This window comes from Convolutriloba macropyga, chromosome 13 (assembly GCF_964194025.1).
Source record: "Convolutriloba macropyga chromosome 13, txConMacr16.3, whole genome shotgun sequence".
NCBI classification, from domain to species: domain Eukaryota; kingdom Metazoa; phylum Xenacoelomorpha; order Acoela; family Convolutidae; genus Convolutriloba; species Convolutriloba macropyga.
The window spans coordinates 9,892,424-9,907,756 of NC_134480.1; the positions used below are offsets into that span (position 1 = coordinate 9,892,424).

The 15,333-nt window shown below is 34.9% G+C and overlaps 1 protein-coding gene across 10 annotated transcripts in view; it reads left to right on the forward strand.

The window, feature by feature from the left end:
• Nucleotides 1–15,333, forward strand: part of LOC142351925 (uncharacterized) — a 91,325-nt gene that overhangs the window by 14,194 nt on the left and 61,798 nt on the right. For 6 of the 10 annotated variants that reach the window (XR_012760981.1, XR_012760979.1, XR_012760982.1 and 3 more), the window contains exons 6-10: nt 2,184–2,201; nt 3,001–3,093; nt 3,564–3,726; nt 10,783–10,815; nt 11,996–12,232. Coding sequence is in view for 6 of the 10 variants with exons in the window: in XM_075404183.1 (XP_075260298.1) it covers nt 2,184–2,201; nt 3,001–3,093; nt 3,564–3,726; nt 10,783–10,815; nt 11,996–12,232 (544 nt within the window). In the remaining 4 variants the exon portion in view is untranslated. The remainder of the gene's footprint in view (nt 1–2,183; nt 2,202–3,000; nt 3,094–3,563; nt 3,727–10,782; nt 10,816–11,995; nt 12,233–15,333) is intronic. The other 4 variants (XM_075404185.1, XM_075404187.1, XM_075404188.1 and 1 more) reach the window with 3 other exon arrangements.

Here is a 15,333-nt window from a genome sequence, read left to right on the forward strand (position 1 = left end):
TGGATCACAGAGAAAGTTTTCAGAGAATAGCTAATGGTTTAATTGTCTTCGACACTTTCTTCTCGCATTTTTCTACTGAATTTTAGTTTTTGCTGTTTTTGTTATTGTTTTCTGTCATAAGACTTATTGTGATGTCTTTTTAACTATCTATGCATGACAGACATCATTTTCCTTCCTATGGGTTATATCTGAGCATCGTCATTGAGCTCCGATGAAAGATTGAGTTTACTGGCTGTTAAGGGTTTAAAAATAATTTTTCGAAACTTTTTTGAAATTCAACCATTCCTAATTTTTTTTCGTGAATACTCTTGGTCATTGTTGGTTCTAACAGAATCCATTTCCGTTCTACTATAGCCAAAATTAATCTGGTTAGCGGTTTTATCTTCTACCTATTAGTTTTAAAACATCAATGCCACGAGAATTCATATTTTTTTTGGGTACTTTATTTTGTTTTTCGATCCTTTTGAAATCTTATCACATCATCTTACTGCTGAGAGTCCCTATTGGTTTAGGGAAGAAGTTCAACGGATCATAAATAAAGTTTTCAGGGAAGAGCTTATGATTTGAGTTGCTTCGACATTTTCTTCAGGCACTTTTCTACTGAATTTGTGGTTTTTGCCTCTCTCTGTTGTTGTTTTCATAGTCATTAACTTGTTGTAAGGTCTTATTGATGAAATACGATTGGCAAAAAAACTTATTGTCCCCTCGAGGCATCATTTATTGTATATACTGGCTTCCGTTGAAGGCTAATGAATTTAATGGCGTTGATAATACGTGTTTTCCCGCAATTTTCGTGCGTCTAATGTATTTGTTTATATTTGTTGATTTTTTGAAATTATATTGATAAAAAAGGTTTTCCCATTGCTCCTGAAAAATTAATTTAAAATTGAAGAGTGTTTAGTGAAAAGTTCATTTTTTTAATGCCTTCGACCCTTTTGTCGCTCAATTTTTTTTCCTGAATTCGCTGTTTTTGTTCTTTAGGTAGCCGTAAATTGCTCACAGATCTCATAGGCTTGTAATTGAGGACTGAATGAATGATGTTGCTCGAAACATTCAGTATATAGCGAATAGGTTCCTTTCGTCAAATTTAACTTCTATTCATCAATCAGATGTCCCATCGAATTTCGTGTATTTCAAGAAATAACATATATATTGATATTATGTGCCACTGTTGTTTCGTTTTTCTGAACGTTTATTGAATGGCCATTTTTTGCGTTTCTTTTTCTCTTCCTTCAGAACAATCGCGTAATAACAGATCCCAATGGTTTTTAAATGTGGCCCAAGTAAACTTATTTAATCTTTCAGTATAAATCCTTCAACTGAAATAGCAGAAATAACAACTGAATTAAAAATACATATTCAGATGATAGGTATTGATTTTAATGGTAGCAAAGGTTTGTGTTTTCGCAAATCGTTTGTAATTTTTTGAGTTTCTCTTTAGTTTGTTTCTATGGCATAGTCTGACCACAGACGGGTGCTTTTGGTTTTGTAATGACTTTTTAGTAATTTATCAAGGATTTTTTTTATTAAAAACCAATGTTTTTTAAGATTTTTGAATTTTCTTGGTGCAAAAAATGTTGATTAATTTTTAAGTTTCGCCTCACTGTTCGTTCTTTTTGTCGGCTTGTTACCTAGTCTCGTTAAGAAAACTTTTCATCTGCTGTATAGTTAGTAAAAGGTAAACTTGTGTAGTTAAGGTTTTATCTGACTGCATTTTGACGTTGTTACCAGGTGCTTTTAAATTTAGATATTCATTTTTTGCCGCCAAAATTTTGTTGGTGCTATTTTTTTTCTAGTCTCTTCAATGTCAGGTCACGTTGGTGCTGTAATGAAGCATGGCATTAGTAATTCAATTAGTAGATAGAATGTGTAACGATTGTTTTAAACTCAAACATCTATTTTTGTTATCTCTTGATTTGGTTGACATTTTAGTCAAAAATGTAGATGAGCTCGGGTCGGAACATCATGTGCGAACGCACATTAACGAGCCGCCTTGTTTAATTACATTTCAATTTATAAATATTAAATCAAATAATGTCATTTGAAAATTAAAATCGAAATTAAATCTTACGTTTTGGCTGTTCTTTGTCATTCCTTAAAAGAGGAAATTAATGGTACTTAATTTTAAGTGCTTCAATTGAACTAGTTTCTTCTCCGTTGTTCATTTTCCATCGTGCCTACAGGGAAATGCCTTTGCTCAAGTAAGAAGACAATTTCAAGAATATTATCTCAAAATTCACGATTGAAATGCTTCAAACTGGATCCAAATACTCATATGCAAACAAACTTTGAGCTTAAATTGTCATTAGAAGTCTAATAGTTCTCAAATTTCTTGAATTCATGCCCCCTCCCCGTTCCTCCTCTTCGTACGCCCTGAACTAGTGATATTAGACCTTCGATTTCGCCATTCTTTTTTGAAGCTTACGACTGCCTATCAGACTCAAATTGCAACACGCCAAAGCACCTAAACTGCTTTTTCATGCTTTGGCGCTTGTCGTAACATTAATCCCCCTCAAGCCAATGACGTCAGACTTCTAAGACTTGAATTTGTGAAATCAGATAGCCGAATAATTAGTGAATATGAAATGAATTCCTTAAAAGTGGTGTTCCGAATAGAGCGGTTTGTGAAAGTGTCAAAAATTTAGTTTATTAATTTTTCGAATTTATCAAAGTTATTATCAAAGCTTAAAATTGAGTCAAATGAAATCATTCGTCATACATAATTTCAACCTAAACAATCGAATGTTAGTCTACATCGACGTCTCATATAATGCACAACAGATCTCAAAATATCTGTAAGCATCTCAAATATTGCCCAATAGATGGTCTAAATGGCTACCTGGTTGGAAGGGTTTGTTTTTATCAACAATTAGCACAATATGCTTTTTATCACTCATATCCCAACTGTAAACAATGATGTCCCAATACGTGTCTGAGGTCATATTAGGTCAACTCATGTTATTTTTCTAATGATCTTTGTGAAAGTGGAATTGTTTTTAGGGTGAACTGGAAGCACAGCTGTTGCAAGCCAACCCGATTCTGGAGGCTTTTGGAAACGCCAAGACAATCAAGAATGACAACTCGTCTCGATTCGTAAGAAATATGTTTTGAAAAATGAAAATTTTGAAGTCCACTTTTCAGTGTTTAATTTAGTTAATAACAACTGGTCTTGTTCGTTATTAACAAATGACGAGTAAAAATGGAACAATAAATTGATTGAAAATTATATTTATAAAACTTGCGAGAAGCTTATACCTAGCAGAAGTAAATTCATTAGTATTCATATTTATGAAACATTGTACTGGGTTCCTTAGCAACTTAATATGCTTATGGGCAATAAAGAAGAGACTAAAACGATGAATGATATATTTGCGGTACTGAATATGGCTAGTGACTCTCTCTGGGTTATGAACGCAATAATTTTTTCAAACATTTTTCTCAAAAATGAACTCGAATGCGTAACTTTTAGAAGATGCTACGACTAGCCTCTTACCATGACTTAACTCAAGTTTATTCCCTCTAGGTAAAACGATTTTGGTAAGATTAAATTGATATTGGTTTAGGGCAAGTTCATCCGTATTAACTTCGACCAGGCTGGCTTCATAGCTGGTGCAACTATTGAGACGTATCTATTGGAAAAAAGCAGAGCAGTGAGACAAGCATCGGATGAGAGGAGCTTCCACTTCTTCTACCAGTTCCTATCTGCAGCTGACCACAACACCATCAGTTAGTACTGTAGAATTAAAACAGCCTCAGGGACGTCGTCTTGTCTTCTGTGTGGGTTTTGGTTAACTGGGTTTCCGAAACTTGTTTACTTCAGTTTGCTTTCAATTGATTTATTTCACGTGCCTCTGGCATTTGTTTCCTTCAGTTAATTGTAATGCTGACGAAATATAGGCTAATTACAATTAACCTATACAAATATAGATTGTAATGTTTAGACGGAAGGTTAGCACCAAGAATTGTTGATGTCGATAAAAAGGGATGGGAAGAAAAGGTATTGACGTGCGTGCACAAAGACTCAATCATTTTTTTGCTGTTTCAAAACAAATTCCAAATTTTGGATCTATTCTGTTTCGGTCCCCAGTGTTTTTATGACCCCCCAGTTACAAATTATATGTTGTTATATAGCACGTTACTATGTAAAAATAGCACGTGCTCCTGGGGGTCATATAAGATTTATGCTCACTAAGCTGGGGGAGGGGGCGAAAAAGAATGGATCCCAAATTTTGATAGTCATTCTGTATGGTAAAGGCATCCAGTTGAAATTAAACCCCTTGCCTAAAATGATTATATTAGTCCTATGGTCTTTTTTAATGCGATTTTCCGCTTGGGCGATTTTTTCGTCTGACCCTTTGGACTTTTGTTCTTGGAAACAGGATGAAACTTTTGGCTTACTAGACTCTATGCGATTCATATAAGCACTTCTTGAGAGATAAATTCATGGTGTGATAGCCGTTTCTCAGAGTTTGACCCTCCTTCCCCTTGCGTCAACATTCCAACCCTCACTCCATCCCCACCACCTGCACATGGTCGCACCCGTCTCAAAAACTCTGTGATTCACCAAAGCTCTTTTGGATACAGAAATTTATGGTGTGGAGGGCGGTTCTTAGAGATTGACCACCCCTTGCCTACTTCAACCCCCCTCCCACTTCACCCCCAAGTCCCCACCCATGTACAGCGTTGCACCCGTAACCCAGCGTGCTCGTCTTTTGTTTGAGAGCAATTCGCCCGACTTTAGTCGGTTATGTTCGTTTCTTTTAGTTATCTCTGTGGAATTTTACAACGTGGAACCATTGGATTTGACAGTTGTTCTCACGCAAACGTGCTGGGTCAATTTTCAAAAGTTCACTCGGGAATTTTAAAAAATACAGTGGCTTGTAAAATTTACTCTCTACATCTTTGAAATCTCAGTGTTGAAAAGACCTAGCTTAAAATTGAAATGTGAGTTAACTATATAAGCAAAAATATCACAGACTCATTAAGTCAGCGCGCAAATGAGACTTATTGTAAATTTTATGAAGAAAATGAATTCAAAGAATAAATTTTCCTGTTTTCTGACAGAATGGTTCTTAATCATATCTTCAAGTTAATTGTTGCAAGCTACAGCTTCCTAATGACGCAAAATTTTATTTTTTTGCAAAGGCTGCTTGACTCCTGATAATCAAAATTTTATCAAAGGATAAATGGTTAAACGTGCCTCGGTGAAAAAAAGGTCTCCAAAAAAGTGTTGATGACCAAAAATATTGGGGTTAAAAGGCTACTGTTTTGTTTCAGTTTTTGCTTTCAATGATTTCTAATGTGAAAGCTAGTTGAGAAACCCAAAGAGCACAAAAGTTCAACAGTTGTTTTTGACAGTCAAGATAGTCAAAAATAACTCAGAATTACAAAATCAGGTGTGTTCGAGAAGATTAAGAAGAGAGCAACATTACTTCTGTAATTAATAGCCGCCCTCATCTTCTCAGTCGGCTATTATAGCGCTCCTTTTTTTTACAATTTAAAACAAATTTAAAAATTTACAAATTTAAAAAATTTGAATTGTATTGGGGCGCTGTCTTTTAAGATCTGTTCACACATTTTCATGATTTTGGAAGTCAACTTGGAATAGTGATTTTGGTCACGGCGAAACAGAAAGTGGAGCAAAAAAGCGAATGCTTTTAAGGCTTGATTTTTTTCGCTCTAATTTTAAAGTAGAGTGAAAAAACGGTGTTCGAACAAAAATCCGCTTTCTCGCTAGTGGTTTTTTGTTCATATGCGGCAATTTCACTTTGATTTTTACTGTTTTTTTTTTTCGATTTTTTGGTTCGAGTTTTTTTTCTAAATGGTTTTCCCAATCCATGCATAGTCCGTTCTAGGTCTAGTTTTCTGTTTGGTCAATGAAAATTTTTTGAATTGTACGTCAGGATTTCTCCTTTGTTTTAGTTCGTCGAACAAAAAATTGTTTCTCATTTTGCCGCTTTTTCAACATTTTGCGTGAAATCTTTTTGACTTATCTAGGCTAGTTTCTCTCTTCTCTCATTCTGCTTAATGCGATTTTGAACATCACTTGCTCAGCAAAGCAATTCAAAATGAACATAGTCATTATAGAAAATTGAAGTCAGAAATGGAAACGGGATAAACCCATAAATCCCTATTTTAGATGCCCGCTATTTGAACGTCGTTCCTATACGTCTGAGTTACCCACTCTAATGCTTATGGGTATCAATAGTAGCCGCTGTAGCCTGTATCCCTGTAGCCCCAAGTATGTTCAACTACGAAATACCATCAAAATAAGTCGGATTTAAAAAATGTTTTTGTGCAAAAATCTTTTTTTTTCAATATCTTCTATTCTTTCAATCCCAATGATGCTTATTTGAATCAACGGCGTCTGTTCTCCAGCATTTTTGTGGGTGTGTTTTCTTAATTAATTGCTCTCAAACGAAGTTTGTAGCAATTATATTAGTCCTGTCGGTCTTTTTCATGCGATTTTTCGCTTGACCGATTTTTCGTCTGATGCTCTTGACTTTTCGTCCTCATAAACGGGGTAAACAGGTAGTGACCAGAGGGCGTTAAGTGCTCTTAGAGCTTTTCAGCTCTGTTTCAGCTCAAACTGTTTTGGAGACTTATACATATGGTGGGAAGGCGCGTTTTTAGAGGTTGAAGACACCCCCACTGTTGCCCCCCTCCACTTTTGACCCCCCACCTTGCTGTTGCCTCCCCCACCCAACTGTTGCACACCCCCTCCCCCTCAGCTCCACGGTTGCAACCCCGCAGCCCCCTCTACCATGGCTACTGACTAATTTTCACTTTGCCACTTTTAATTGCCACTTTTACTAATTTTCACAATTTTTTTCAAGCTTTTTGAAATTTTTTGTAAATTTTTGAGTTCTGTCAGCCCTAGGTGTCAAGGAAACTACTCTACGTTTTTTAATGGGGTAGTGCATAGTTTCTAGTGGCAGTGGAGTGGTTTCAACATTTTACCATCTTTTTGACAAAACGTGCAAATTTTTTTCATTTTTTTTTGACATTTTTCATTCACGAATTTCCTGACGAAGGGTTTAGAAAACGTCCTCAATAGCTTGATAAAAAGTACGGAAAATATATTTCGCCATGGAGTAGATTTCAAGCTTTTAATATAAGAAATTTCAACAGCACAATTTTTGCATTTTTTTTTTACAAAACTTGCCATTTTTTTCAGTTTTTATTTTCATTTTTTGTCATTCAGGTTTTTCCGCCTAAAAGAACATCTCGGGAAGGAGTTAATAATACGTTACGGGAAATTGATCTTTGGCTATGTTAGTTTTCAACTTTTTTTATCTCAAATTCTAGCAGTTTTTTTGCAACTTTCAATTTTTTTTTCAAGTTTTTTGAAATTGGTCATTTTTTACGTTTCTCCAGGCTCAGGAGCCACATAACCTCCTCTAGGGTTTGATTATAGATTGCTGTATAGCTTCTAGATGTAATGGAATGGTTTTCAAGACTTTAATATAAGCGATTTAAAAAATATGTGCAATTTTAAAGTTTTTTTTGAATCTTTTTGAATTTCTTATCATTTTCCGGCACCAGCGTTCTAGGGACCTCCTAGGTTGATGATATGCTGTCGCATAGTTTGTAGAGTTAGTGGAACGGTTATCAATATTTTAATGACTCCAGTTGTTGCAATTTTTTGATAAAATTCCTTTTTCAAATTTTGGAAAATTATTATGTTCCAAGTTCATGGATATTCATGAGCCAGTGAAACTGTTTGAAGCTTGAAATAGGGATACTGGATAGTCTGCTGAAGAATTTGTTAAAGTTTGCAATTTTGTTGAAAAAAAATTAGGATATTTTTGTCTTTCTGAGTTTAACGATCATTACTGGCTTTTCAAGTCTAGCAGATGGTTTACATGAAATAAATGCAGAGACAAAAATGTTTTTGAACAGTTTCTTCGCTGCGGAATGTGGAACTGTTTCTTTTAAGCTTAGCAATATTTTGCAAATCTTCAAAATCAGTTTTTTGTTTGATTTATTTACTAACAATACTAGAAAGATTGCTGAGTCGATTCAAGCTAAAGCTAGCCTCACTAAACCTTGGTTAGCTACTGACAAAGCCAACCGCTCGCCGGTCGTTTGAGAGCAATTCGCCGTTTGTTAGAGCAGTTGGCTCGACGTTAGTCCGTTATGTTTTGCTTTGTTGGCCAGTTTTCAATAATCAAAAAATGTTCAAATCAAACTATTTTTGGATCATTATATTTTTAATTTGCTAAATTTTTGGCAGTTTTGAATTAGAAAAGGTTAGAAAATTCTAATTATATAGAATGCAAGTGGTTGAAGTCTTGGAAAGCTACGCTCGTAGTAATATAAATATTAACACGAAACGATCAATGATTTGTTATCAGCTATAGGTTTTTAGTAGCCGCACAGCGATAGCTGGGTCTACTATTGGCCGTATCTTGGTTTTTACAATTCAATGAATTTGAATTTTATTGGTGCGCTGTTTTTTTTAAGATGTGTTCGCTGTTCTCCTGATTTTTGAAGTCAAATTAAGAGATGATTTTAGTAACGCCGAAACAGGAAGTGGAGCGAAAAGCTAATGGGTTTGCGCGTGAAATTTTTCCACTCGAATTTTCAAGTAGAGTGAGAGAGTGATGTTTGAACAAAAAATTGCTTTCTCGATAGTGGTTTTTGTTCAGATGCGGCGTTTCGACTTTGATTTTTACGTTTCGACTTTCATTTTACCGGCCCCATCGTTGTAGGGACCTCCTAAGTTGATGACATGCTGTCGCATTGTTTGTAGAGTTAGTGGAAAGGTTATCAATTTTTTAATGACTCCAGTTGTTGCAATTTTTTGATAAAATTTAATTTTTTCTCAAACTTTTGCAAAGTTATTATAATTTCAAGTTTATAGATATTCATGAGCCAGTGAAACTATTTGATGCTTGAAATAGGGATACTGGATAGTCTGCTGAAGAATTTTTTAAAGTTTGCAATTTTGTTGAAAAAAATTTTGGATATTTTTGTCTTTCTGAGTTTAACGATCATTAGTGGATTTTCAAGTCTAGCAGATGGTTTTCATGAAATAAATGCAGAGACAAAAAATGTTTTTGAACAGTTTCTTCGCTGCGAAATGTGGAACTGTTTCTTTTAAGTTTAGCAATATTTTGCAAATTTTCAAAATCGGATTTTTGTTTGATTTATTTACTAACAATACAAGAAAGATTGCTGAGTCGAATCAAGCTAAAGCTAGCCTCACCAAACCGTGCTCAGCTAATGACAAAGCCAACCGCTCGCCTGTCGTTTGAGAGCAATTCTCCGTTTTTTAGAGCAATTCGCTCGACGTTAGTCGGTTATGTTTTCTTTTGTTGGCCAGTTTTCAATAATCAAAAAATTTTTAAATCAAACTAATCTGATCATTATAATTTTAATTTGCTAAATTTTTGGCATTTTTGAATTATAAAAGGTTGGAAAATTCTAATTATATAGAATGCAAGTGGTTGAAGTCTTGGAAAGCTACGCTCGTAGTAATATAAATATTATCACGAAACGATCAATGATCTGTTGTCAGCTATAGGTTTTTAGTAGCCGCACAGCGGGAGGTGGGGCTACTATTGGCCGTCTCTTGGTTTTTACAATTCATTGAATTTGAATTGTATTGGTGCGCTGTTTTTTTAAAATCTGTTCGCTGTTTTCCTGATTTTTGAAGTCAAATTAAGACATGATTTTAGTCACGCCGAAACAGGAAGTGGAGAAAAAGCTAATGGGTTTGCGCGTGAATTTTTTCATCTCGAATTTTCAAGTAGAGTGGGAGAGTGATGTTTGAACAAAAATTTGATTTCGCGGTAGTGTTTTTGTTCAGATGCGGCGTTTCGACTTTGATTTTTACTTTTTTCCATTTTTATGATAGCATTTTTCTCTAAATGGTTTTTCCCAATCCATTCTAGGTCGTTTGTTGATTCAATTGAATTTGAGCCAGGGCTTGTCCTGCTATATTTTTTTTATTTCGTCGTCGATTTTTGTTACGACCATTGACTTCCACTGCTTTTTGTTCATTCGTTCATGCAATTTCAACTGAAGTGCGCGCGTGACGTCATTTTTGACTCTAATTGGAGCGAGTTTTTGTTCATTCGCGTGATTAAGTAATTGGTCACGCGTGACTTACCTCGCTCTCAATAATAACTTCCTGACTCTGAAACTGACTATTCTTTACTTTTATTCAAAGAAATGAGGTCAAGTGAGTGCGTATCACTCTAATTTAGGGTTATTTGAGATCAGCTTATAGAAGCAGCAATAGCTTAAACAGACTCCTAATCCAAAGTGTAGCATCTCAGCATTTAACTGACAAAAAAGAGCTTTTTGTCTGTTTCTTTTACTATCTTTTTGATACTGCAGATCTGCAAAGCTATTGCGGCTATTTTCTGGCAATCTGACAGCTATATTTGTCTCTATTGTAACTTGTTTAGTTTTTTAAGAAGTGGAACTGCTAGATGATGCCAATCGGTGGTTTCCTATCACCTCCCGCGTTTAAGTGACTTGTCTTAATTGCTACTTCTTTCTTGATTTCCTCTTTCTCGCTCAGTCCTTCTTTGTTTCTGTAATAAACTGTTTCAACCTTCTGTGCCACGCGAAGGCTCGCACGAGCAGGCTTATTTAGAATACTTATTAGGCTCCAGCGAATTTTCGACAGATAATTATCAACTTATGTAGGGTTTTTTTTTCATAAAGTTTCTTTTATCAACATTGTTCCTAATAGAAGTTGGTTGTGTTTGAAACAAATGTTATCTGGCAAGTTCTGCAAATTTATTATTTGAAGCGTTGATTTTGCAGTTGACTCGAAAAGTGACCCACCGAAGAAGCTGCGTGAGTACAAGACTAATGGACTACCATTTGGTCAAATTAATCTCAGATTATTTGCTGAAATGAAGTGAATGCGTGTTACACTTACTTAAAAAGAAAGTCATGCGAGAGCAGTTTTTGCAGAAGAGTGCAATTAAGATAATTGTTAATCAGTAACAAAATACCGCAAATAATTTTAATTTCAAGGCTTGAGATATTTCATGCATGCTTGTTGAATACTAATACGTTACCGAAATATTCTTATGTAATCGACAGAGATGTTACGTAACCGAATTATTATGAAATCAACAGAGGTGTGTGAGGGAGGTGTTTCGATTTGCACAGCGCTTTGAAGATATCAATCAACTGATTTTTCTAAGACGGATCGCTGAAGGAGACAGGAAGTTCCCAATTGTTAACAATCAAATTCAAAGTTGTGAGTTTATAATGGTCTTAAAGAATGTATACAATGAACTTGTCTTTATCAGTTGATGTTGATCAAGTGCTGGTGCTGCTGCATTGAAAGGAATATGGTTGAGAATTTTGTATCTGAAGTCGTACACATTCGCTTGCATGTGAAAGTTTGTAATAATAAACAGATATGGTTAAGAGGAAAGAGTTGAGATTTAATACTTCGCGATTCCATGAACTTGTGTTCTAATAAACCGCACAAGTTGTGGAGTGCGTCAATGTAATTGTAAATAAGTTCTGATAATTAGCAATGTTCAATATTAATTGTGTACGCTGAGTAATGACGCAATGAGCATCAACGTTTTGCTTCATATTGCACTGTCAATTTCATAGAAAAAAATAACTTCATTATCCAGTAATCAGTAAGTTGTGTAAAATTGTAAAATGGAAAAATTAATTGGTGTTTCTTGGCAAGGTAAGAAGTAACATTTAGTATTTATTTTTTAATTAAGTTTTTTCTAAACTTCGCGTGGTTTCAATTTGCTTGAAATTTAACCTTCAATATACCGTCAACGTTAAAAGATTCAAAATTTTTACTCTCAAAGAGAAAATTTTTTAAGTATTCGGTCGATTATATTAAATGATTCGCTTTGTGAATGATGAGTGGAAGATTAACCTTTGCAAATCAGCTTTTTCATGAAAAAATGAATATTCCACCTAATTGCATGTAAAAACATCCTCTAAAAATAAAATCTTGTCTGTTACTAATTAATTATTCTCAATTGTTGTGTAGATGAGTTCCTTCTGGAGGACTTTGCTTCGTACAAATTCCTATCCGGTGGTCACGTGACTGTGCCTGGAATGAACGACCAGCAGGAGTTCAAGGCCACCCTTGAAGCCATGAGTGTGATGAAGTTCACAGAGGCAGAGATCAAGTCCATCTTTAGAGTGGCAAGTGGGGTGCTGTTGCTAGGCAACCTCGACTTCACAATGGATAAGAGTGAACAAGCTACCATGACTAATGACTCGGGTAAGGACTCTAGCTTTATAGCTGTTCTTCATTGTTAGATTGCAAGTTATTTATTGGGGAGGATATGATAAAACAATACAAAGCATTGTTACCAATTTGAGAATGTGATGGAATATTAGCACGATGGTTCAAATGGTTATCACGATCAGTAAAACTAATAATTGTCCAATTGGACATCAAGTTATCCAAATTGTTCAAAATCATTCAATAAATCTGCTCGTTGAAGAAATTGTATACTTACTTAGACTGTATTATTGACACTTGTTCCTCCGAAATGTTAGCGAAGAACCCTTTTTGATACTTACGAAAAATGCCTCTCCCCTTTTTGATACCTCGTTTTTGAAAATAGAATCAATATCTGCATCAATATCTCCAGTATCCGTGAAGTTTACTTGAAAACAATGTTTTGAGAAATGCAAAAGCTTATGTTCAGTTTTCGTCATTTTTTCCAGGATATTTTGCAGAATAACTATTTTCAATTGCTCTCAAACAAAGTTTGTAGCAATTATATTAGTCCTGTCGGCATTTTTTATGCGATTTTTTGTTTGACCGATTTTTCGTCTGACGCTTTTGACTTGTTGTCCTCAAAGACGGGATAAACAGGTAGCGCACAGCGTACGTTAAGTGCTCTTAAGAGCCTTTCAGCTCAAACTGTTTTGGAGACTTATACTTATGGTGTACTCCCTGTTGACCCCCCCCCCCACTTTTGCCCCCACCCCTAGCTGTTGCCCCCACCCAACTATTTCCCCCATCAGCCCCCCCCCCGTTTCTAGCTACTGACGAACAACCGCTCGCTAAAAACACGGAATTTTATACTAATTTTCACAATTTTTTTTCAAGCTTTTTGAAATGTTTCATTTTTGAGTCTTTTCAGCCCTAGATGTCAAGTAACCTCCTAGGGTTTGATAATATGCTATTGCATAGTTTCTAGATGCAATGGGTTGTTTTTCAACATTTTAAAATTATGAATTTTAGCATCTTTTTTGACAAAACGTGCAATTTTTTTTAAAAAAAAATTTGATATTTGTTTTTCCTTATTCTGGTCCTTTCGGACCCGAGGGCCAGAAAACGCCTAAGCGGTTTGATAATAAATTACTGCCTTTTTTCAATTTAAAAGGAAAATTTCAGGTTTTTTTCAGCGTCAAGAGCCAAGGAACTTCCTCTAGGGTTTGAAAATAAACTACTGTATAATTTCTAGATGTAATGGAGTGTCCTGAAAGATCTTAACATCACGAATATCAGCATTTTTTGAAAATTTTTGCCATTTTTCTCATTTTTTTGACCTTTATAGTCATTATCCACGTTTTTTGCGGCATTTTTTCATCTTTTTGATTTTTTTCCGGCACCAGTGACCCTGGGACCTCCACCAAGGTTTGATAATCAGCTGCTGCATAGTTTCTAGATTTAATGGGATGGTGAACAATTTTTTTATGACCCTATGGATAAAATTCAAAATTTTCGGATATTTTTTCAAGTTCCATGTGTATTGATCTTTATGAGCTAGTGAAACTATCTCAGCCTTGAAACATGGATACTGGATAGTCTTTTAAGACAATGAAATTGTTCTTAGGATTTTAATATCTTGAATTCTAGCAAGAGTTTAAAATTTGCAATTGTTTTCAAAATTTTTCAATATTTGTCTTTTTCTGAGTTTAACGACCATTACTGGCCAATGATACTTTTTAAGTCTCGGAGATGGCTTATTTGACAGTAATTTAGAGACAAAAAGGTTTTGATTTTTTTATTGCGGAGTTCAACTTTTTTTATGCCTTTTTCAGTTTTTTTATGATTTATTTAACAAGGTTAGAAAACTAGAGAAGTTGATGTGTCGAATCCAATCATGGAAGATATTCCTGTCTCCTCTCTTTTGGTTGGGGTTCCTTTCTTTCTGTTTCTCGTTCGCGTTTTATCTCTCTCTCTCTCCTATTGTTGATTCCGCACTTCAGCTGCTGTTATGTGGCGTAATGTCACCATCTCTGATCCTCATTATCAATGAGTTATAGTTGAAATGTTTTTTGTCATAAATGATCTAACAGGCGCTTTTAGGAAACCAATGTTAATTGCTCTCAAAAGCAGTTTGTAGCATATATATTAATCCTGTTTGTCTTTTGCAATTTTTTCAAATTTTTTGGAAAATTTTTATGTTCGATCTTTGAGCCTTTGAAACTATTTCAGGCTTGAAACAGGGATACCGGATAGTCTCTTGAGACAATGAAATGGTTCTTAAGATATTAATGCCTTGAATTTTTGCAAGATTTTTTTCCGGCACCAGTGACCCTTGGACCTCCACCAAGGTTTGATAATCAGCTGCTGCATAGTTTCTAGACTTAATGGGATGGTGATCAATTTTTTTATGACTCTATGGATAAAATTCAAAATTTTCGGATAATTTTTCAAGTTCCATGTGTATTGATCTTTATGAGCTAGTGAAACTATCTCAGCCTTGAAACATGGATACTGGATAGTCTTTTAAGACAATGAATTTGTTCTTAGGATTTTAATATCTCGAATTCTAGCAGGAGTTTAAAATTTGCAATTGTTTTCAAAATTTTTCAATATTTGTCTTTTTCTGAGTTTAACGACCATTACTGGCCAATGATACTTTTGAAGTCTCGGAGTTAGGATAACTGACAGAGCTTTTGAGACCAAATTTATTCTGAAATTTTTTGACTGCGAAGTTGAAAACTTTTTTAGTTTTGCCTATTTTTAGTTTTTTTCTATGTGATTCTATATGAAGTTGCAGAGTCGAATCCCATCATGGAAAATATTCCTATCTCTCTTTCTCTCTGTCGGTTAGGGTTTCTTTCATTCTCTTTCTCGCTCAAGTTTTATCATTCTCTCACTCTCTGTCTCTCTATCTCTCTTTTTGTTGATGCCGCATTTCAGCTGCTGTTATGTGGCATATTGTCATCCTCTCCGATCCTTATTAACAATCAGTTATAGTAAAAATGTTTTTTTTTCATACATGACTTAACAGGCTTTTTTTAGGGAATCTTTGTTAATTGCTCACAAAAGCATTTGGTCGCAAATTTATTAATCCTGTTTGTCTCATTTATGCAATTTTTCGCTTGGCCGATTTTTCGTCTGACCCATTTGACTTT